A 25,317-nucleotide genomic window follows, 5' to 3' on the forward strand; every position below is an offset into this window, starting at 1 on the left:
AACTCAAACACTTCACATTCCTGGATATGCAATGATGCTAATTACTTTTAGAAGTACTATTTTATTGTAGTAGTGGTAAGTAAAAAGTAGTATTTACTTAAATATTACTTTAGTGGTAAGTAAAAAGTAGTAATTACTTTTAGAAGTACTATTTTATTGTAGTAGTAAGTAAAAAGTAGTGGTAAGAAAAAGGTACATACTGAAAGAGTGATGAATGAAATAATATCATGATATCATGAGTGAGTTTAGAAACAAAACGTCAGAATGCCTGGCGTCCACTCAGAAGTTACCAGGAACACAAAGTAGCAGGAAATGTGAACCATGATGATGAGCAAACACCATTCAGTCAAAACCAAACTATAGGGCTGGGGATTTAGCTCGGTGGCTGCACCTGCCTCACAAGTGCAAGGTCCTGAGTTCGACCCCCAGTACCAAAAAAAAAAAAAAAAAAAGATAATAAGAGATAATGAAAACCAAACCAGAACTTATTGGTATTTTACCAGATAAGGACATTAAATGTTGCTACAACATTTTCAATATATTCAAAAACTTAAGCGAAGATATAGAAGATATTTTAAAGCCCAAATTGAACCCCGAACATCTGAGATGAAAAAGTAACTCAGTGGAATTAACAGCAGGTTGTATAGTATTATAGAAAAAGATTAATGAACGTGAAGATGTAGCAATAGAAAATATCCAAAATGAAACAGAGCAAAGAGAAATTAAGGAAAATTAAAAAGCATCAATGATCTGTGTACAAATACAAGCACCCTAAAATACAAATAAGAAAGGGAATGAGGGACAGAGACAATATTCAAAGAAACAAGCAATACCGGCAGAAAAAGCTCTATCATTAAACAGCTTATTAGGAAAGTGGGAAGGCCTCAACCAAGGCCTCAGCTTCCATACTGAAAACTAGAAAAAGGAAAGTAAATTAAACCCAACATTATCAGAAAAAATGAAATGACAAAGGTCAGAGCAGAAATCAGCAAAATAGAAAACAGAACAATAATAGAGAAACTCAATGAAACCAAAAATAGATTTTTTTTGAGGTCAGTTAAATGGATTAATCCCCAGCCAGATAATCAGGGGGAAAACAAAATGTAGGTATCAAGAACAAAAGAGATGACCTCAATACAGATTTCACAGGTATTAAAAAACCATAACAGAATTTTAAGGACAATTCTATGTCAATAGATGCAGCAATTTATATGAAACTGAAAAATTTCTCACAAGGCACAAACTACCAAAGCCTATCCAAGAAAAAAACATGACCTGGATCGCTCTATATCTATTAAAGAAATTTCAGTCACAGTTAAAAGCATTCCCACAGAGAAACAGCAAAGATAGTTTCACCAGTAAACTCTTATCACATGTATAAAGAAGAAATTAAACCAATTCTATATGAACTCTTCCAAGAAATTGAAGAGAAGTGTATAAGCTCTTTATGGCAAAAAACATTCCAAATCCTTTCTTGCAGCTCTTCGAAATGCACTGTGCAACAGCACGCCAGAACTTCTAGCAACAGTGGTAACCTTTCCCTGGCACCCCACCCTCTGCTCTCTCCCAGCCCCTGGTAGCCGCCATTCTGCTCTTAATCTTTGTTCCATTGTGTGGCTCTACTACGGTTTCCCATTCACTGTTTGATGGTTTTCTCAGAGGCTTCTAGATTTTGCTATTATGTATAAAGCTGCTGTCAATTATTCCTCTGCAAGCCTCTTACGGCGGTACAATTTTTCTTGGAAAAAGCCACTTTCATAACCGTTTGAATTTTAGTTCCTGATATTTGGAAAGTCCTATTTCTTCCATCACTGTGTGCCCTCTGCTAGCCAGTTGTACCCACTTCCATGGTGACATTTCCATGGTTAGTTTTGAAATGTACTGCTTATATTATGATCTTGCAGCCTTAACATACTTTCTCCTCCTGCATGAGTCATTTTGGTAATAATTATTAGGCTTATGAGAATGAGTTCTCCTGTTTTGCATTTCATGTTAAATTTGAACTAAGATTGAATCATAACTTTCAGACTAATTAAAAAGGTTCAAAAGCATAAAGCTACATATATGTGTGCTTGTGCATGCTTGTTTATATTTTATTACGAATTAACAGCTTTTGAAAAATCAGATACGTTCTAAGCAGCTACCTTACATCTGATGTCATGCCAAAACCAGTGCAAAGTATTCAGCAAGACACACAAACTATCTACACTTAGATAAAAAAAGATACATTCAAGTTTCTTACTGAAATATTATACATGAAAATTATAAGGATGTGAGTGCACAGCTTAGTGAATTGTCGTAAAGTGTGCCATTTGGCTTTACTCATGCAACCATGTTAGACATCAAATAAAAAAATATGACCACCAGCCCTCACTTCTCTTCTATCACTATATCGTGCTCATCCCCAAATTATTCCTACTGACATTCCCCCTAATCCTTAGATTAGCTTTTCTTGTTCTTCTACTTTATATACATTTAATCATGCAGTATATATGCCTGTATGTCTGGCTTCCTTTGCGTATAGACATAGATAGATAAATAGATAGACAGCTAGATAGATAGATAGATCAGTCTTGCAAAGGTTATTATTTTAAATGTTTTCAAAGAGCAACCTTTTGACTTTGTTGATTCTCCCTGTTGATTTTGTCTATTTCATTAAGTTCTGATCTTGGTAAATATCTGATATACCTGTTATAGAACTATTACCTCAGTATTTGGATTTTATTCTCTATGTCTTATCTGTTCTTTATTCCTTTTCTTCTTGTCTAGTCTTTGGTTTAAATTTGCTATATTTTTCTTTAGTATGTGCTGTATTTTGAGATATGTGAAATTAATACTAAGATCGGGGGTTAAGAAAACTTTTCCATAAATTGACATATAACATGCATGATCTCTGTCACATATTCCTTTTCAAAAAATCATTTGAAAGTAGAAAAGTGGGCCAGGGTAATGCTGGGGACAACAGCACAGTTAGCACTCCCAAGTCCCTGGGTTCAAGCCCCAGCACAAACAAAGTGTAAACGTTATTCTGATCTCATGCACTGTACAAAAATGGCCAGGCTAGAATTTGCCGGTGGGCTAGAATCTGCAAACTCCCAACCTAATTACTGAAAGAATAGTGAATGTGGCTCATAGAGCCTGGGAGGTCACGAGACACTGCTTCGTGAAAGCCTGCAGGGCAGAGAGGAAGGTACCAGGAGAGGTCCTGGGAATTGCTCCTTATAGGTCTTCTACTCTCCCTTTTGGTGAGAAGGCCCCGAGGCAGTGTACCAAGACCGCGGTTGCAGTTCAAGCCTGCCGTGACGGGGTCGGCGCTGGCACGCGCAGGGCAGAACTGGTCCACACGGTTTCCTTCTCATCTCGTTTGGTCAGGAAAGGGCTGTTGGCTGGGAAGAATTCCAGCCTTTTAAAATTTGGGTCTTTCTTTAAGGCCCAGCAAATGATCAGTTTCTGCAGGTGCCCACGTTCACAAGAGGTCAAAGGTGTGTTTTAGGAATCTTAGTACAGTGATCTGTGTGTGTTAACTGGGGTGTGTTTATTATTCACATGATTTGAATCAACACTGATTATTTTTGCCTGCTCGTTCTGTCAATTACTGCAAGTGCTTAGCTTAAATCTGCAACTATGGCTGTGAACTTGTATATTTCTTTTATTTTCCATCAGTTTTGTTTTAATATAATTTAAAGTTTAAAACTTTTAGTCTTATATCTTCCTGTTAGATTTATTTCTTTAGCATTATAAACATTCTTCTATCTTTTTAAAATTTCATTTCTCCTTAAAGTCTACTTGTGTTATATTAGTTCTATATGCAATTTATTTTGGTTAGTGCTTGCATGATATATTTTTTCTCTTTTTACTTTCCACCATTCTGACACCTTGTATTGAAGATGTAGCTTTTCAAAGCAATATATAATTAGTTTTTTAATCAAGTCTTATCATCTGTCTTTTAGAGTATTTAGTTTAAATTCATTACATTGATAACTAATATACTTGGTTATACCTAATGATATATATATATATACACAGAGAGAGAGAGAGAGAAAGGAGAGAGAGAGAGAGAATCTCTGACACTTGATTATTTGCTTTTTGATTACCCTATCTGCTGTTCTTTGTTCTCATTTCATCTTTCTTGGCTTATTTTGTATAAATAAAGATTATTTTATGCCCTACCAGCCTCTTAGCTATACATTCTTTTACTATTCTTTTCACAGTTACTACAGATATAATAAAATGTACCTTTGATAATAGAATTTCCCTTAAATTAGTGCTTTATCACATTTCAGAGAATTTAAGAAACTTAAAATGTTTGAAGTTCCGTTTGTCTCTTCCTGCCTTTTGTGCTCATGTTTATCCATTATTTAGTCCTATTTCAAATATCATAAAGCAAAATTATTTGCTGTACAGTCAATGGTCATTTGGGCATATGAAAAATTCCCACTGCTCCTTCTTGCTTGTATGTCCGAGTTCCAGGCTAGGATTGTTTGCTTCTGCCTAAAGAGCTCCTTTAGTGTTTTCTCAGTGTTGACCTACTGGCCATAAATTCTCCTAAGCGCTGTTTGTCTGGATTTTTTCTTTCTGGCTTCACTTTTGAAGGATAAATTCACAATGTAGACTTCTAGACTGGCATTTACTCTTTCTGGGCACTTTGAGACATGGTTCCATTTTCTTCTGGCCATCAATTTCATTTAAAAATCAACTGCATTAGGGCCGGAGATTTAGCTCAGTGGTTTTGCCACCTGCTCCGCAAGTGCAAGGACCTGAGTTCGATCCCTGGTACCAAAAAAAAAAAAAAAAAAATCAACTGCAGGGCCAGGGATGTAGCTCAGTGGTGCTGCGCCTCCCTGGAAAGCACAAGGTCCTGAGTTCGGTTCCTGTACCCCCCAAAAAATATAAAATATTTTTATATAAAATTTTAAACTATTGAAATCAACTGCATATCTTACTGCTCATTTGGAAGTAATATGGCTGTTTTCATTCTTCTTGTTTCTAAATTTTTTTTTATTCATCTTGGGTTTTTAACACTTTTATTATAATGTGCCAACCTAAGTTTGTCTTATATTTATCCTCCTTAGAGTTTGAATCGCTCCTGAGTCTGTGGCTTGTTATCTTTCATGTATCCTGGAAATTTTTCAGTCATTCATCTTTTTAAAATATTGCCCCACTGTCTGTGTTCTTTCTGGATCTCATTCGCGCACATACGGGTCTTCTGTCCCCTTCCACACTTGTTTATACTCTTAGGCTGATGTCTCTGACTCTGCAGCCCCACGCCCTGCCCAGCATGTCTGTGTCTGAGTTTCAGACTGGATGTTTTCATCTGAGCTCTCTTTCGGATTATTTCTTCTTTTTTAATGGTGCCCAGTTAGCCCGTAAGCACACCCACTGTGTTCATCCTCCCCAGCTACCCTGTATCTTTGTGGTGATGGAGATCAAACCCAGATCCTCAGTTCTTATGTTTAGTTATTCTGTTTTTCCATTCTGCAGCTCCCACTTGAGTTGGTATTATACTGTATTTCCAAGATCTCTGCCAAATTTCTCTCTCTTCTAAATTTCCATTGTGATTGGAGTGTATGTTTTATAACTCCACTATCTAGATCTTGTTTTTTCCTCTTTCTGCTATCTGCTTTTTTCCTATTTTTCCATCTTGTCTTGACTTGTCGTCAGCCTGGTAATTGTAATTGGTGCTGGATATTGTATATTAACGTGTTGAGGCACAATGTTGGGCTCTGGATGCTTTTGTCTTGTTCCAAGAAGGAGCAAGTTTACTTGTTTCAGCAGCTGGATGGAGGCATTAGAATCCAAGACCATGTTAAGCTGTCAGTGGTTTAAGTGATTTGAAGCTGGACTTAGCTCCTTGCGAGGCTGTTCTATTTTTAGCTCTCTCAGACTCCTGGGTTGTAGGCCTTGAGGTCCCCATCTAGAAACCCAAGATGTGGGCCAAGGTCGGCTCCTCTTTGGAAGCCCTGAGTTCCATTTTTTAACTGCCCAGATCTGGAATACTTGAAAACTCTGCTCAGCTTTTCCATCTCCCAGTTGCTGGCTTCACCATTGGAATAACTCCAGTGGGGAAAGCACTAGCTTCACCTTTCTCATCACAAAAGCTCTCTCAGAGCTCAGCCTCAAAACTCCTCACTCCTGGGACACAGCAGGGGCTCCTCCCACATTTCCTTTGTCCAGCACAAGGGGATGAAGTTGATGAAGGGTGGAGCTCTGGACTCTCTCTGGGGCCACGAGGAGACCACAGATGCAAGTACCACATGCAGCAGCATCAACACCAACAGGCCTCTGTGCACACTCGTACTGTTTGGTCTTCAGTTGAAAAGAACATTATTAAGAACAACGCTCACTTCTCTGAACCAGAGTTAAACATCTAGACAACCTTTGGCAAAACCCCTGGTTTGAGTCCTGTGATCTGCATGGATCCTAATATCTCACTCATAGCTGCTCTTTGCTTGCAAGTCCTAGACAGCAGAAATGGAGAATAACCCGTATTTTACAAAAACGTCTCCTGCTAGATATACAGGGTCATTGTGAAACTGCTTTACTATTTTACAGTATGTGTTTGTAAAGCCCTGGCAGGTTGACTAGTCTCAATGGAGATACAGACAAGGGGTACAGCCCTGGAGCAGGTGAGAGGCATGTCCTCAGAGTTCTTCACATAATCCACAGGAGGTTTGGCCTGAGGTGCGGATTCAGCCGGCTGAGGCTGAGGAATTAGCACTCTCACTGATCGTGCCTATGCACTCTGCACATCAGCTCCACCCACACATACTCATTCACACAGCATGCATCTCACAACACATGCTGTGTGACCTGCCCTGCAATACACACCCCGCACACAACACAGTTATCTATCACACAAGCACACCACACAACACATTCACCATGCACACTCACACTAAACACATTCTTTGTGTGCACACACACCACATTCAACACAGCAGGTACATGATACAATTTTGTGAACACCCGTTGCAGGTGCACAGACAGTCCATGTACATACTGTACATATCTCACACGTGTGCACACTTTGTAGGTGTGCACACTCACACTTATATCATGCACAAGATGCATGTGCACAGCTTGCAACATGTACATAACACTCACATGCACTACACAATTAGGGAACCATCCATCTCATATATGGCGTATACAGCACACACCACCACCACACCACACCAGACACCGCACTACAGTACACATGCCACACTCACCGCAAATCACACAGAATCTGCCATACTTCACATGCATGTTCCAATGCATACCCCAGCCTAACATGCCACACAACACACACACATGCCACTCCATACCACATTAGCCACACATGCACACATGTGCCCGAGTGCACAAAGACAGACGCACTTTGCACATCACAAGCAGTCGCATCCTTACCTCTGCACTCTGGGTCCTGGCCCCTCCCTGTCCTCTCTGACCTCCCTCTGTGGAAGTGGAAGAGTGAGAGAAGCATCAGGGAGCCCTGATCCAGGTAGAAAGAGGAATGGAGTATGTCTTAAATATTTCAGTCAGAACTAAAACCTTACACACACACGTTAGGATATTTATCTTTTAAATAGTACATAAAATATTTATACTTACATATAATCTGCATTTGTGGAAATTAAGAATTCAATACATTTCTTTCTATCATAGCAGGTAATTTGTGAAATGCACAAGACATAAAATCTGAATTGTGGATGTACATCAAACTAGTCTAAACTGCTTCCTGAGACACCATACTCATATCTGTCTCCTGTCTCTGCTTCTCAGGCTGTGGGTTGGCCAGCTCTCTTCTGGAAGGCAGCATAAAATCAAAGCTAAGAGTGAGATCTGACCATTTAGAAGCTTAGGTTGTGTGGCTCCATCCCCTGCATACATGTGAGCTGAGCAAGCTATTTGGTTTTCTTCAGTGCTAAAATGGATACCATCACCACCGTCCCACTCTGTGCAGGAAAATCCTAAGGATTAATGGCACGATACCCAGATGACTTTAGTAGGTTCTCAGATACTGAACAAATGAGTTCTACCTCCCACTATATGTGAATCCCTTCATGAAATGCAAACTAAAATCAAATATAAAACCAAAGAGGCAGACAGATATACAAGTTCCTGCATTCCCCTGGCCCACATTCTAGTCATGTGGCACCCAGAGCCAGGGCCACTGCTCAGCCCAGCATCCCTCCTGTGATGCCCTTGCTCACAGAAGCTCCTGGCCACTTCCATGACTCACTGGGCCCTGGAATCTCAGATAGGGTCTGTTTTCCAGTTTGCCGTCAACTTTAACCCCAAAGCACCGAGGGGTGGGCTGCAGCTTCAACATGTAAATGACTTCAAGGCCAGTTATGCATTTAATGCATGAGGGAAATTTTTATGACTCTGAGTTGGCAAATATATTTTAGAGAAGACAAAAGAAGACTGACTATGAAAGGCAAAATGATTTATAAGCTGGATCTCCTCAAAACCAAAAGTTTCTGTTCATCAGAAGCTACACTAGCACACCTATAATGACAGAAAGGGTAAAGAAGGTGGAGGGAAAAGTTGGGCAACAGGTAGCAAATACTTTTATATAGGGGGATTTAATTCTAATATTCTATAGTATGGTAGGAAACTACAAGGCAGCAAGATCATCGGTTGAGACCAGCCTGGACAACTTAAAGACTTAGCAAGACCTATCTCAAATTTTAATAAAAGAAAAGAATTGAGGATGTAGCTCAGTGCCAAGGCCCTGTATTAAATCCTCTGTACCCCCCAATCCCCTCCACACACACAAAATGGTAAAAATAAGTAAGTCACAAAGTTGGAAATCATATTCACAAAACACATATCTAGTAAAGTACTCCTATCTAGACAATACAAATAAGAACTACAATTATAAAAATAGAAATAGCCCAGTGAATACAATGAGCAAAAGGCTTCTTTAAACAGCAGATATAAGAATGCCCACTAAGCACATGAAAAGATTTTGAAATTAGTTATTAGGCAAATGAAAATGAGAACCACCAAAGCAGCTAAAATTGAGAGATCAACAATGCCTAGTATCAGAAGGACATGGAATAAATGACAGTCTCACAAGTTACTAAGGAAAGCAAAATAATAAACTACTTTAGGAAGCGAATAGCTGATTTCTTAAGAAATTAAAAATATACTTTCCCCTTGACCTAACAATTCTACTCTTAGGTTTTTATATAATAGTTAAAAAAATAAATTTTTTAGAAACTGAAGAAAAATGAAACCATGTCTCCTCAAGCAAAGACTTGTACTTGAATGCTCATAACATCTTTGTTTATAATCATCAAAATATGGAAGGAACACAAATACCCTTCAGCCAGTAAATGGATAAACACACTGTGGTATAACCACATAATGGAATACTACTCAGTAATAAAAAGTAATGAATTCCTGATGCATGCTACAATGTGGATGAATTGCAAAGACCTTATTTGGAGCCAAAGAGTCCAGACATATAACAGAACTCATCACATGGGCCCATTTATACAGAGCTCAAGCACAAGGGCTATGTGGTAGACATATTCTCAAGATGCCTGCCAAGATCCATGTTCCCTGATGTTCAGACACTGAACTGTGTACAACAGGGCTCCCTTCTTCATTGTTACATTTTCCATTGTTTCAGTTACTGTCAGTCAATGGTAGTCCAAAAATATTACATAGAAAATTCCATAAAGAAACTCATAATATTTACATATATTTTGCATAGCATTATGAAATCTTACCTCATCCTGCTGTATCCCGTTGAGGTCAGGAGTCATCCTTCTGTCCAACGTATCCATACTCTGTATACCTCCCACCCATTAGTCCCTTAGTAGCTACTTCAGTTATCAGATCAGCCGTTATCAAATTGCAGAGCTTGTGCTCAACGAAGCCTTATTTTACTAAATAATGGCCCCAAAGTGCAAGAGTCACGATGCTGGCAACTCATGTATGCATAAGAGAAGCCATAAAGTCATAAATTGATTCCTTCGAGTAAAAGGTAAAAGTTCTTGACTTAATAAGAAAGAGGGAGAACCCTATTCTGAGGTTGCTAAGATCTACTGTAAGAATGAGCATAGGCTATATGGGGTTTGACAGTATCTGTGGTCTTAGACATCCTCTGGGGTTCTTAGAATATATCCCAGGCAGAAAAATGGGGACTATTGGACTTCCACCAATGAATTTTGCAGTGGTCACTTAGCTGGTTTTAGATAGAGAAATGAGCCTGGATTATGGGCAGATGAAGAAGGAGCTGTGTGCTGCTGCCAAAGGACTTGCAGATGGAATTGAAATTGCTAGTCAGAGGATCTCTTGATCCCCTTTCCATTGGCAAATGATCTAGCTCCCTATTTCATATTATCTTTTATTTGGCTCTTTAATTTATTTATATTTTTGATTTTGTATATAAAGAAATCATGTGATATTTAACCTTATATGTCTGATTTATTTCACTTAAGATTATGGTCTCAAGGTGCATCCATTTTTCCTACAAATGACTCATTTATCCTTCTTTTGGCAGAGTAGTACTCCATTGTGTGTAAATACCACATGTTCTTTATACATTTATCTCTTGATGGACATACAGGCCACCTCACAGATTTAGCTGTTATGAACTGTGCTGCTATAAACATGGGCATGCAAGTATCATGGTAATATGTCATTAACTCTTTTGGGAAGATACCTGGAAGGGGAATAGCTGGGTCAAGTGGAATTTCTATTTTCAGTTTTTTGAGGAATCTCCATACTGATTTCCATAATGCCTGTGCTAGTTTACATTCCCACCAACAATATAAAAGGGTTGCATTTTCCCTATATCCTCACCAGTATTTGTTATTATTTGATTTCTTGATGATAGCCATTCTTACTGGAGTAACATGAAATCTGTGTTGTTTTAATTTGCATTTCTCTAATGGCCAGAGATGTTGAGAATTTTTTCATTTATTTAATGAACCTTTTGCATTTCTTCTTCTGAGAAGTGTCTATTCATTTCACATGCCCATTTTTTTGTTTTGGCTTTTTTAATTTTGAGTCATCTAATTTTTTAAGCTCTTTATTCTAGACATGAGTTCTCTGTCTAAGGTATAGCTGGCATTTTTTTCCTTTTTATAGGTTGTCTCTTCATTCTGTTGGTTGTTTCCTTTGCTGTGCAGAAGCTTTTTAATTTGATATAATCCCATTTGTTGATTCTTTGTGTTATTTCTTCTGCAATTTGGTTCTGTTCAGAAAGTACTTGCCTACACCTATGACTTAAAGAGTTTTACCCATTTTTCTTCCAGCAGGTTACATGTTTCTGTTTTAATATTTATATTTTTGATCTGTTTTAATTTTATTTTAGTACATGGTGGGATACATGGGTCTAGATTCAATCTTCTGCACGCCAATAGCCAATTCTCCCAACACCATTATCAAAAAGGCTCTCCTTCTTCCAGTCTATGTTTTTGGCCCCTTTGTCAAAGATCAGATGGCTGAGTATGTCTGAAGTTGTTTCTGCATCCTCTATTCTGTTCCACTGATTCACATGTCTGTTTTTGTTTCAGTATCATGCTGTTTTATCACTGTAGCTTTATAATATAACTTAAAGTCCAGGATTGTGATGCCTCCTGCTTTGCTCTGGTTGCCCAGAACTGCTATTGCTATGAATTTTAGGATTATCTTCTCTAGTTCTGTGAGGAATGCTGTTGGTATTTTGATTGGGGTTGCATTAAATCCATATAACAGTTTTAGAGGTATGGCCATTTTGACCATATTGGTCCTCCTATCCGGGAATGGGGTTATCTTTCCATTTTCTGATGTCCTCTCTGATTTTTGTCCTTGCTTCTGTTATGTAATGTATTATCTTTATTCATTTGTGTGTGTCAGACCATCGTTGCATTCCTGGGATGAAGTCTACTTGGTCATGATCCATGATCTTTTACATGATTTATTCAATTCTGATTGCCAGTATTTCGTTGAGGATTTTTTTGTCTATTTTCTTTTTTTAAATTTTATTTTATTGGTACAATTTAGGTATACTGTATAATGACATTCATCATTGGAAATTTGCACCTTTACATAATCTCTCTTGCTTCTCATTTTTCCCACCTCCCCTGCCCTCCCTTCAACCCCTCCATCCTTCCCTATTTACAAAGACTTTGTTTCCATTTTTTTCATTTTCTCATATTAATTCCATTCCCTTCTTTCCTTTTCCCTACCACTCCCACTTCCCCTTCCTCTTTGCCCCTTTTCTTCCTATTTCACATTATCTATTATACCTTTTAGTCCTTATTTACACTTTCAGTTTCTCACACGAGAGAAACTATTCAGTATTTACACACGTGTGTCCTATTTATTCCATTGTGTATATTTTCATTAAGGAGATTGGCCTGTAGTTCTCTTCTTTGGTTGGATCCTTTTCTGCCTTTAGAATCAGGGTAATGGTAAGATCCAGGAATGGCTTTGAGAGTACTCCTTCCCTTTTAATTTCATTAGTGTTTAAGGAATATTGGTGTTAGATCTTCCTTGAAGTTCTTGTAGAATTTAGCAGTGAATCCATTTGGTTCTAAGCTTTTCTTGGTAGATTTTTCACTGTTGCTTCAATTTCATTGCCTGTTATTGGATCAGTCATGGTTTTTATATCTTCTTGGTTCAGTCTTGGTAATGTATATGTGTCTAGGAGTCTTTATATTTCTTCCAGATTTTCCAGTTTTCTGGAGTACAGTTTTTCACAGTAGCTGCTAGTGAGCTGATTTTCAAATAGAGAGATTAGCCTGGATTATCTTCATGGGCTCAAAGTAACGTCAGAGGCCTTGGAAGCAATAGAAGAAAACAGTAGCCTGAGAGATGATGAAGAGGCACTCAGAAGGATGTGAAGTGTGCAAGCGGATCAATCCACTATTGCTGGCCAGATGATAGAGGAAGGAGCCAAAGAATATTTGTATTCTTTTAAGCTGACAGTGATCTCTGGCTGACAGTTTGCAAGGGAATCGGGACTTAGTGCTCCAGCGTTTTGGATCAGGATCCTCTTAATACCTGAATGAGCCTGGAAGCTTATTTTCTTTCTGGAGAATCCAGGAGGGACCACAGCCTGGCTGACACCTTGACTTTGGCCTTGTAAGACCAGAGGAGAGGCACTAGCCAAGTTCTTTAGACGTCTGGCCTTCAAATCCACGAAATAATAAATCTTTGTTGTTTTGAGTCATGAAGTGTGTGATGATATGTTATGCAGCAAGGGGATGTTGTGAGAGAAGTGCTGGCTGGGAAGTGGCATTGTGGTATGCTGAAGGGAAGGACAAGCTCTAGACCTTAGCTGTGATGTGGGTACACAGGTGTCGACCTATCATAAAACTCAGCCAGCTGAACACAACCTGTGCATTTGTTCCGCTGTCTATGAATTAAACCACAGAAATTTAAAAATCAAATTAATGTCAGAACAATTCTCTCTGCAGCTGAGATTTGCCAGTGGTCTCATGGCTCCCAAAATAAAATCCTGCATCCTTACTACAGCCCCTTCCCACACACATCAAGCATAGGCCATTTTACCAAGCTTATCTGTAGATGCTATTGCCAGATAAGCCCACAGTGCATCTGAAACCTGCTGTTCTAATGACTGAAAATGCTGCTCTCCAAATTGAGGATTCTTGTCCTTATTTTGGTAATTGTCTGCCTGAAGCTGTCCTACTAGGGACCTGTTTAGTGCCTGAGTACCAAGGCAGCATAGAAGAGAACTCCCTTGCATCTGTGTTGAGAGCATGAACATGGCTCTTGGATGGATTCCAACTCCGGCATGAATGCAGCCTCCGGGATGCACAGGACTCCCCAGCAGCCAGGGCATGCAAAGCCCAGTGCCTTCTGCGCTTGCTTCCCTGAGCTTTCTATTTTTTTCCACCAGACAGCTTAGGAAGAGGAGAGCAGGCACAGCTCACCTGACTCCCAAGCTCTACTTGGAAATGATTTCACTATTTTGGTTTTTTGTTTCTTTGTTTTGGGGGGGTTTTTAACTTTATTTTATTGGTACATTTTAGGTATACAATATAATGACGTTCATCATTGGAAATTTGCACCTTTACATAATCTCTCTTGGTTCTTATTTTCCCCCTTCCCCTGCCCTCCCTTCAAACCCTCCATCCCTGCTATTTACAAAGACTTTGTTTCCATTTTTCTATTTTCTCATATTAATTCCATTCCCTTCTTTCCTTTCCCCTACCCTACCACTTCCCCTTCCCCTTTGCCCCTTTTCTTCCTATTTCACATTATCTATCATACTTTTTAGTCCTTATTTACACTTTCAGCTCCTCAAACTAGAGAAATTATTCCATATTTACACGTGTGCATATTTCTTTCACTTGAGAATATCACCTCAATGTGCACCCATTTAGCTACAAATGTCTCTAATTTCTAACTTTTTATGACCGAGTAGTACTCCATTTTATTAAAAAACCACATTTTCTTGATCCAGTCTCCAGTTGATGGGCAATTAGGCTGCTTCTAAGTTTTAGCTACTAGAAATTGTGCTGCTATGAACATGGGTGCAAATATATCACTGTGGTATGCTTCTTTTAATTCTTTGGGCAAGATAGCCAGCAGGGGAACAGCTGGGTCAAATGGGGGTTCCAGTCCTAGTTCTTTGAGGTATCTCCATACTGATTTCCACAGTGGTTGCACCAGTCTATACTCTCACCAGCAGTGGAGCAGGGTTCCTCTTTCCCCACAGCCCCGCCAGCATTTGCTACTGGTTGATTTCACGATAGCAGCCATTCTTTCTGGGATGAGGTGGAATCTCAGCATTGTTTTCATTTGCATCTCTCAAATGACCAGTGATGTTGAACATTTTTTTCATATGTTTATTTGCTGTTTCTACTTCTTTGTCTGAGAAATGTCTGTTCATTTCAGATGCCCATTTTTGAATTGGGTCTTTAAATTCGAGAGGTCTGATTTTTTAAGGTCTTTATAGATTGTAGATAGTAGACCTTTGTCTGATGAACGGCAGGTGAAAATTTTTTCCCACATTGTGGGTTGTCTCTTCACACTGCTGGTGGTTTCTCTTGCTGTGCAGAAGCTTTTTAATAAGAAGAGATCCCACTTGTTGATTCTTTGTGCTAATTCATAGGCAACTGAGGTTTTGTTCATAAAATCTTTTCCTACACCAGTGTCTTCAAGAGCTCTACCTAACCTCTGTTCCAGCTGGTTCAGTGTTTCTGTTTTAATATTTAGATCTTTAATCCATTTCAATTTTAGTTTAGTGCATGGTGAGAGATACAGGTCTAGTTTTAATCTCTGGCAAGTTGAAACCGAATTTTTACAGTACCATTTTTTAAAGAGGCTATCTTTCCTCCAGTGAGGGTATTTGGCTCCATTGTCAAAGATGAGGTGGCTGAGTGTGTCTGGAGTTGTTTTGACATCTTCTAATCTGTTCCACAGGTCTTCAGATCTGTTTCTTTGCCAGTACCATGCTGGTTTTATCACAGTAGCTTTGTAGTATAGTTTCAAGTTGGAGGTTGTGATACCCTCTGCCATATCTCTGTTACCTAGAATTCCTTTTGCTATTCTGGGTCTCTTCTTGTTCCAAATGAATTTTTGGATTGTTTTCTCAAGGTCCATGAAGTATGCTGTTGGGATTTCAATTGAGATTGCATTGAATCTATATAGCAGTTTTGGAAGTATGGCCATTTTCACTATGTGATCCTTCCTACCCAGGAGCAGGGGATGTCTGTCCATTTTCTGATATCCTCTTCAATCTCTCTTTTCAGAGTGCTATAGTTTTCAGAGAAGAGGTCTTTGATTTCTTTTGTTAGGTTGATTCCTAGCTATTTCCGTGTTTTGGATGCTATTGTGAAAAGAATTATTTCCTCTATTTCTCTCTCAGTGAGTCTGTCATTCATGTAGAGGAAAGGTATTGATTTTTGTGTGTTGACCTTGTAACCAGCTACTTGACTAAATTTGGTTATTAAGTCTAGAAGACTTTTGGTGGAGTTCTTGGAGTCTTCTATATAGAGTATCATGTCATCTGCAAATAATGACAATTTGACTTCTTCATTTCCTATCTTTATTCCTTTTATTTCTTTCTCTTGTCTAATTGTTGTGGCTAATGTTTCCAAGACTATATTGAACAGGAGTAGTGATCCTGGACATCCTTGTTGTTTTCCTGATTTTAGTGTGAAGGATTTCAGTTTTTAACCATTTAGTATAATACTGGCTGCAGGTTTTTCTTAGATGGCTTTTATCAGTTTGAGGTAGAGACCATCTATAACAATTTTTTGTAAGGGTTTTTTTCATAAATGTGTGTTGGATTTTGTCAAATGATTTTCTGCATCTATTGAGATGATTATATGGTTTTTGTCCTTGGCTCTATTGATATAGTGTATTACATTGATTGATTTGCATATGATGAACCATCTCTGCATCCCTGAGATGAATCCCATTTGGTCGGGATGTGTGATCTTCTTGATGATCTTCTGCATTCTATTTGCCAGAATCTTATGCAGGATTTTTGCATCTATGTTCATTAGTGAGATTGGCCTATAGTTCTCTTTTTCGGTTGGGTCTTTCTCTGCTTTGGGGATCAAGGTGATGCTTGTTTCCAGGAATGAATTTGGGAGTATTGCTTCTCTTTCAATTTCATTGAAGAGTTTAAACAGTAGTGGCAGTAGTTCCTCTCTAAATGTCTTGTAGACTTCAGCAGTGAAGCCATCAGGACCTGGGCTTTTCTTAGTTGGTAAGTTTTTAATTATGTTTTCAATTTCATTGATTGATACTGGGTTGTTTAGAATTTTTAGGTCATCTTCGTTCCACTTTGGTAATTCATACATATCTAGGAATCTGTCCATTTTTTCTGTTTTCCATCTTATTGGCATATAGGGTCTTGAAGTAGGTATTGATGATCCTCTGGATTTCTGCTGGATCTGTTGTGATTTCACCCTTTTCATTCCTAATTGTGTGGATTTGGCCTTTTCTTTCCTTTTTCTGAAAAGGTTGGCTAAGGGTTTGTCAATTTTGTTTATTCTTTCGAAGAACCAACTCTTGGCTTCATTGATTTTTTGTATCATTCTCTTAGTCTCCATTAAATGGATTTCACTCTGATCTTTATAATTTCCTCCCTTGTATGAGCTTTGGGTTTGTCCTGCTCTTCTTTTTCTAGAACCTTGAGGTTCAGCATCAGGTTGTTTAATTGGACTCACTCTGTTTTCCTAATATAAGTATTCACTGATAATGAATTTCCCTCATAAGACTGCTTTCATTGTGTCCCATAGATTCCTGTATGTTGTATTGTCATTGTCATTTAATTGAAGGAACTGTCTGATTTCTTCTTTAATTTCATCTATGACCCATTGTTTATTCAGAAGTGTGCTGTTCAATTTCCATGTGTTTATGAAATTTTTGTGGTTTCTTTTGCTTTTGGTTTCCAATTTCATCACACTATGGTCTGATAATATACAGGGCATAACTTCAATTCCTTTGCAGTTACTTAAACATGTTCTATGTGTGAGTATGTGGTCTATTTTTGAGAATGACCCATGTGCAGCTGAGAAGAATGTGTATTCTGATTTTGTGGGGTGGAAGACTCTGTAAACATCTGTAAAGTTCATTTGTTCAAGACTTTGATTGAGTTCTAGTATTTCATTACTTATTTTTTGTGTAGTTCATTTACCTATTTGTGACAGTGGGATATTGAGGTCCTCCACTACTATTGTATTAGTGCATATGTGACTTTTCATGTCTGTTAGTATTTCTTTTATATAGTTGGGTGCACTAATGTTTGGTGCATATGTTTATGATTGTCATCTCTTCCTCTTGGATTGTTCCCTTTACAAGGATGTAGTGTCCTTCTTTGTCTCTCTTAATTAGGGTTGGTTTGAAATCCACTTGATCTGCAAAGAGGATAGCTACTCCTGCTTTTTTTCGGGTTCCTGTTACATGGAGTATTGTTTTCCACCCTTTAACTTTCAGTCTGTGAGTTTCTTTTTAAATTAAATGTGTTTCTTGTATGCAGCATATTGTTGGATCTTGCTTCTTGACCCATTCTGCCAGTCTCCTTCTTTTGATTGGTGAATTGAGACCATTAACATTGATGGTTATAACTGATACATATTGACTTATCATTGTCATGACTTTTTCTTTTTGTTGGATTCTCCCCCTTTACATTTAATTTCTTGTCATCCCCATTCTGCTGGGCTTCCTGGGGTTGTGATCCTCATTATCTTTTCCTAGGATATTGTCTAAAATTTTTTGGAGTGCTGGTTTGGTATTCATGAAGTTCCTAAGGTGCTCTTTGTCATGAAAGTATCTTATTTCTCCACCAATTTTGAAAGATAGTTTTGCAGGGTACATCAATCTGGGTTAGAGGCTGTTTTCCTTTAATGCTTCCATATGTTTCTCCAAGCTCTTCTTGCCTTGAGGGTTTGCATTGAGAAGTCTGCTGTGATTCTGATGGGCTTTCCTTTATATGTGATTTGTTTCTTTTCTCTAACTCCTTGTAGAACTTTGTTCTTCTGTTGGGTTTCTGGAATTTTAACAATTATATGCCTATGTGTAGATTTTTTTGATCAAGGCTATTTGGAGTCCTATATGCCTCACTTATCTGTGTGTCAAGTTCTTTTCCCCTGTTTGGGAAGTTTTCTGCCATCGCTTCTGTGAAAAGTTTTTTTATGTCATCTGCACTCTCTCCAGTTTGTTCATTGACTCTGGTCAGTCTTATGTTATTTTTTGCATTGTCTAGCAGTTGGTGGATTGATTTCTCATGTTCCCTTACAATTTTGAAGCAATTTTTCTTTTCCTGTTCACTAATCACAATCTTATCTTCTATATCTGAAATTCTGTCCTTGCATTGGCTCATTCTGCTGTGTAAGCTTTCAGTGAAGTTTTTAATCTCCTGGAAATCTGTTTGCATCTGTTTTATGGATTCCATTTGTTTCCTATGTTGGGATTCCATCATGTTCCTCAGCTCCTTTCTAGATTTATTAATCATGTCTTGCACTATGAGCACAATCTCTTCTATTATCTGAGAAATTATTTTTTATTTCATTTTTTTCCAGATCCTCTTTTTTTGCCAGTTCAGGGAGTCTAGGTGTTTGAGCATCAGAGTGTTCCATCTTGTTTCCCTTTGAGGTTGCTGCAGATGATCTGGAAAGCTAGTTTTGAGAGTTGTTTACGTGTCTTCTCATTTTGATGGGTGGGGGGGTTGGTTGTGCTGCTGGCACCCACACTGTTTACCTGCTTTTGCTGGGAGCAGTAGTACGGGGGCCCGGAAGTCTCCTCTGTGCTGGGAGCTGTGGTACGGCAGCCCAGAAGCCTCCTCTGCACTGGGAGTGGTGGTGCAGCAGCCTGGAAGCCTCCTCTGTGCTGGAGTGGTGGTACAGCAGCCCAGAAGCATCCTCTGCACTGGGAATGATGGTATAGTGGGCCAGAAGCCTCCTCTGCACTAGGAGCAGTTGATTTCACTATTTTGTAGCCATAGAATTACAACAGGCTTTTGTTTGGATACTCAATAAGCAAAAACATATTCTTGGAGCTCAGCAGACCTTCTCTCTGCCCTGTGGATGGCCTGACCCCTCCCCACATGGTCCTGCACAGGGACTGGGCTCCCTGTGGAAGCTCCAGGCCCAGGGGTAAGGCCTATACCCCAGGGGCTTGTGGTAGTCTCCATCGCTGGTCTGTGGCACACAGATACTCTGGGAAGGGCATGGGTGGATGTCAAGGGAGAACTGGAGGGAAAATGCGTGAAGGCTTTCTTTAGAAGAGATGAATTAAGACTCCTCCTGGAGGCCAGGTTGGAAAACATCCAAGTCCCAACAGTGGTTTATTTCTCTGATCTTCAGGATTTAGTTTGATTTCTGTTCTTAAAAGCTGCCTGAGGAATTTTTAACTGAAATAATTTACTTGAAAGGAATAGATTTCTTTTTAAACACTGTGTGGATCTACAGCTCTTGGTGTCCACTCGGGGGGAGAGAATCCCTGGCAAATCCTACCTTTGGTGGCTACCATCAGTCTCAGCAGAGTACATTTTAATTTTCAGGACCAATTTCATTTTGACAATTGACTTAGCTTTTTTTTTAACTTTATGAAAATCAATACTATGATTCTTTGTAAAGCACCTTTTTAAGATGAAAGGCTAGGAGCTGAGTATGATGGCACATGCCTGTAGTCCCACCACTCTAGGGGGCTGAGGTAGGAAGGTTGCAAGTTCAAACCCAGCCTGGGAAACTTATCAAGACCCTGTCTCAAAATTTTAAAAAGGCTGAGGATGTAGTTCAGTGCAAAGGCCCTAAGTTTAATCCCCAGTACTGGGGGGAAAAAAAAGCTTAAATCCCGGAGACTTGATAGAGTATGTTAGTTATTTTTCCATCACTGTAACAAAATACCTGAGATATTTTAAGTTGTACATGGAAAAGGTTTCCTGTAACTTGGCTCGCAGTTTTAGAGATTCCAGTCCATAATCAAGTGGGTCCATTGTTTTCAGTCTGTGACAGGACATCATGGTGGGAATATGTAGAAGAGCAAAACCACTTTCCTTACCAGCCAGGAAGCAAAAAGCAAGTGAGAAAATCCCACGGTGGCCTTCAGGGACATAACCCCAGTGACCTCATGGCCTCTCAGCAGGCCTTGCCTCTCAGAGTCTCTGCTACCCTCAGAGCTCCACCCAGGGCCCACCCCTTACCCCATGGACCTTCAGGGAAGCTGCGGCCTCCACACTCCATCCCTGGATTAGAGCCCGAGCTGCTTGCTCTGGCTGATGTCAGCCAGTAGCTTCAGCCTGGCTACAAGAGGGTGATTCAGCTCAGTGAAAGGCAGGCTGAGCCACAGCTCTCTGCAATGTGACTTTTATTCCAACAGGCCTCACCTCTGTGAGGCAGCTCATTAAGTGGTGCTGTTCAGACATCAAGGTGAACAGCCGCTAGTGTGACTGAGTGCAAGATAGCCTCTAATTTCATTCATTTTCTTAAAACATCAAGTTCTATTTTTTCAAAAATCTGAGATTTTGAAAACAGATTATATATGTTCTAAAAATCCTCCTGAGAGTGTATTGCTTTGGTCCTGCTGACCTTGTGTTGTATGAATGAACCACAGACAGACTCTGTTGTTGGCCCCTAACTTGGTTGTTTCTTCAGTGTAGGGTGAGATCTATTAGCTCAAAAAACTGCCAGCTTTAAACTCAAAATTTTGATATCCTTTTTTCCCCATTACTGGGATTCAAACCCAGGGCTTTGCACGTGCTAGGCTACCACTAAGCTAAACCCCCACCCCAACACAGCCAGTTGTTTTAAATATAGCCAAAATAAGCAGAGTTTCAACCATGTAGAGCCTCCCCGTTTTACACAGCCCGCAAAGCCCCCTCAGCCTCTGCTGGCTGTTGACAGGACAGAGCCTGTGCTTCTTAGAGCTGCAGCCCCTGCTGCCCTTTGGAGCTCAGTGCCCTGGAACTCCACTCCTGATCTCCTGCTGGCTCACATTTGTATATGTGCATACATATATGTTACAGAGAGGAAGCGGGGGCGGGGGGGGCAGCGATCGGCTTATTGTAAGGAACTGCCTCATACAGTTATGTGGATGGGCAAGTCCCAGGTTCGATGGAGAACCAGGGATCCAGTGGAGTTCCAGCGTGAGTGCAAGGCCAGCTCAGAGCAGGTGATGGCTGGGGGGTGGTCCTTATTTAGCCTTGTTGTTCTATTCAGGCCTTCAACACATTGGGTGACACTCCCCCACGACACTGGGGAGGGCAAGCTGCTTAACTCAGCCTACAGTTTCAGATGCTCATCCAGAAACACCCTCCTAATGCACCCAGAATCATGCTTGACCCCATGCCTGGGCACCCTGGGGCCCAGTCAAGTTAATGTACTGTACACTCCCTGTCTTGTGTGTCTCTTCCCCTGTGCAGTAGAAACCTCCCTCCCCTCCAGGCCGCTGCAGTTCCTGGACCTCTCTCTTCCCAGCATGCCTGCCTGTGGAAGCAGCTCCACTAAAGCTATGTGTTCTACTGCCACCTGGTGGTCATATCTTCTCTCCTTCTTGAGCTCCCAAATATCTCCCAGCCCTGGCACCACTGTGCATCCATGGATTTTGGTAGCTTCAGGGGTCCTGGACCTAATTCCCATGGAAACCGAGCAATGGACAGCTGTGTACATGTGTGGGTATACATGTGAATACAGCCAGGGCTTTGTCAGGAACACTCCAGACATTTTGGGTATGCAAGAGATAAGAATCTTCACACAGACTATTAGGGGCTCGCAGCACCCCTGGAGGGTGGACCAGCGAAGGTCGGGGAAACCTATGGTATGAGGAGGTGACTGAGAAGTCTTTCTCTGCCTCAGAGGAGTCATGCGGCTGCTGTCAGCTGCCTACCATGCCAAAGCCCTGGACACCGCCTCTGCAGACGCACACCCGTGGCAGCTGTGACTTAGCAGAGCCATTGTCATTGCCTTGACCACTTCAGGAAGGGGTTCCCCTGGCTCCCCAGGCTCTGTCTGCCCCTGCTGGCAGCTGACCCCAGAGTAGGATGCATTCTCCTGCTGCCTTCTAAACCTTGCATGGATGCTTCTCATTTGGCAACCTGGAATTTACAAGGAGAGCCACTCTGGGAAGTGCCATTGTAGGCTTCTCCCAAACTACCCAGGTGGGCGTTGGGGTGGGTAGCGCACAGGGAAAGCAGTGATTGAGTTGGCAAGAGACTCTCTTGTCAAATCCTCATCCACTCATACGCTGGACCCTGATTTAAACTAGCAGGCCACAGCAGACCTTTCCTGATCACTGCCCAGTGGTGTTCACAAGAAATCTAGAAAGGTTTCCAGTTCAACTGAACCTGCAGTATCAAAGGCCTGGCTTCTGAATCAAGGCCTCCTTGGCTGGAAGAGCTCAGTTTCCTTAAGGGAGGTCCTGGGAGCTCTGACTGCACAGCTGAGATGGAATCCAGCTCACCAGTTTTCCCTGTTGCTCTTCAGTGGTTCAGAAGGACGAGGCCACCCCTATCCCGTGCCTGTCTTTCCATCACAGTGCTGTACCCATAATATAACAACTATTGGCTCTTCACGTTGTCCCTCGGTGGCCTGTGCTTCTGTTTCCCTGGAGCCATTTCCAGGACCACATTCTGTGTGCATCAGCGTTTGGTGAAAGAGACAGAAGCCACTCTGGGTTTTCCAAGGAGGCCAAGGACCTAGAGGTGCACACAGCCAGGGCCAAGGCAGGAGATCAGAGACGTCGCTACTCGGAGGCTCACAGGCATTCACTGGAGGTCATGGACACCTTGTGAGTCTGCTGGGCCACCTCCACCATCTCCTGCCTCAGCGTCCAGGATCGTAAAGGATTTCATCTCGAACCTGCACCAAACCCCCGGTCTGCCTTCTGCCCAGACACCACTTAGAACTGTGTGTGTGTGTGCGCACATCCATTTTTTATGGTACTGAGGATTTTTCCTTTTTTGAGCCAGGGTCTCACTAAGATGCCCAGGCTGGGCTCAAACTTGTGATAATCCTCCCTTAGCATTGTAGAGAGCTAGGATTACAGCTTCATTCTTTTTAATGGCAGAGTAATATTCCAAATGCGGATTTCTGTAAGTCAGCCAGCCAGTTTCTGGCCAGTTATGTAGGTCCTTTCCTTCTTCTCCTTCCAGTCAATCAAGCTCTGAGGTTTCGTTGTTGCAGTTACCTCTAGAAATTTCACCTCTCCATCCTCCTCAGCACTGGGTAAGGCCATCATTGTCTACATTGCTGCAGTTGCCTCCCGGTATCCTTTGTGTCTCCAGGTCTCCACAAGCTCTAAGCTCTCTATTATTTAACCAGAGTAATTTTGCTTAAGTGCAGTAATTTATTTTTCTAAATAAAACCTCTCACCTAGTCCCACTTCTAATGAAAATGCTTCCACTGCTCATCTCTGCGGTGGGGTCGAGTCCCAACGCCACAGCATTTTGTTCAAGACCTCCAGAGTGTGCCCTTCCTGGCACCTCCTCCTCCTGCCTGCATGGTCCACGCTCATCCTGGCCACATCTCCCCGCTGCACATGCTCTGCATCATGCTCATTCCCCACCTTCACCGTCACAAACACGCTGGGTGCTTTTACTCCCAGGCTGCGATCCCCGCCCCCCACCCGTTTACCGGCCCGGGTGCTCAGGAGTTTCTGTTTTCTTTTTTCTTCTCAGGCTTCAGTGAGGCTTCCTCCAGAGTCCTTGGGCCATCCTCAAAGTCCCCAAATGCAGTTGGAGCTGTAGGATCTCCTGTTTGTGTGACGGATTGCTTTGGTGTAATGCTTTTTGTATCCCCCGTTCCTATCTTTGGAATGGCATACTTTACCCTGTGCCATCCCACCTCGGGATTGCGTAAGTTGTTTGTGGTTGTGGTTGTTGTATTTGTTGTGAGGAGTTTGCCTTGAGTCTGGGAAGAGATTTGAAGTTGGACTTTTAAGAAATGCTGGAACTGTTGAGATTTGGGGATACTGTGCTTCTAGTTGTACACAGGATGGTTGTACTATGTTAAAAGGAATCATGAACTTGCTGATGTCCTGATTTGGAGATTAAGTGAGGTTTAAGGAGATGTGTTTGGGTGTCAAGTTGACAAATGACCACATCCAAATTGTAATAGGTGTAGAAGTTTCTTAGCTCATACCTTCCTATTTTCTTTATCTTATAGATATCCTTTGGCCTTGAATGTGTGTTGCCAACCTAATTTTCTTTCCTTTTTTCTTATATATTCTTTATCTTTAGAACACTAATTTTGCAAGGATAGATGTTGATATTGAATACACAGGGACAGTTTCCTTATATAGAGGGCGTTCTTTCAGTATGTAGAACCAAATTTCTCTGATCTTCAGCTTAGCTCACCTAAACCAAATCTGTCATTTCCACTGTCCACCCCTCTGCCGCCTCTGCTGCTGACAATACTACCGATAATAGTCCCATACACCATCAACACCCCCACTGTTATATCTCACAAGGATCCCCTGCCCCTGTCCTTATCCTTCAGGTCTCCTGTGCACAGATACAGCCTGTCCCACACAGCAGTGCCGAGCCAGTCACTCAGGCATCCCCAGTCCAGGCACCTGTATCAATATGCACGACCCTGGTTCTCCAGAGCGACTGTCAGTGGAATTATACAGAGTGGGAGACGTGGCATAGTGGGCTTGGGCTCTGGCTGTCCAAACAGCCGGTGAAGGTGCCTGAGGTCTGTCTTGTTTTCTTCTCATTCCATGGCCTCTTTCTTGGACACTGTCAACAGCACTAAAGTACATATATATATATTTATTGGTGCATTTTAAGTATAAAATACATTTACATTTATCATTGGATGTTTGTACCAGAACATGATGGATCTTGGTTCTTATTTTTGCCCCATTCCCTGTGCGCCCTTCACCCCCTCCACCCTTCCCTATTTACATAGA

General features: G+C 40.9%; 1 protein-coding gene across 8 annotated transcripts in view; it reads left to right on the forward strand.

The window, feature by feature from the left end:
• Otud7a (OTU deubiquitinase 7A) overlaps positions 1-25,317 on the forward strand; it is a 317,930-nt gene that overhangs the window by 191,724 nt on the left and 100,889 nt on the right. The window contains exons 2-3 of one of the 8 annotated variants that reach the window (XM_021264731.2): positions 23,558-23,630; positions 24,083-24,259. The exons of the other annotated variants lie outside the window; for them this stretch is intronic. Coding sequence (XP_021120390.1) covers positions 24,187-24,259 — 73 coding nt within the window. The 5' untranslated portion in view covers positions 23,558-23,630; positions 24,083-24,186. The remainder of the gene's footprint in view (positions 1-23,557; positions 23,631-24,082; positions 24,260-25,317) is intronic. 8 annotated transcript variants of the gene reach the window in all.

The sequence above is a fragment of the Heterocephalus glaber genome, unplaced genomic scaffold, assembly GCF_053883595.1.
Source record: "Heterocephalus glaber isolate CG9 unplaced genomic scaffold, H.glaber_assembly_v1.0 deba00001531, whole genome shotgun sequence".
Classification (NCBI taxonomy): domain Eukaryota; kingdom Metazoa; phylum Chordata; class Mammalia; order Rodentia; family Bathyergidae; genus Heterocephalus; species Heterocephalus glaber.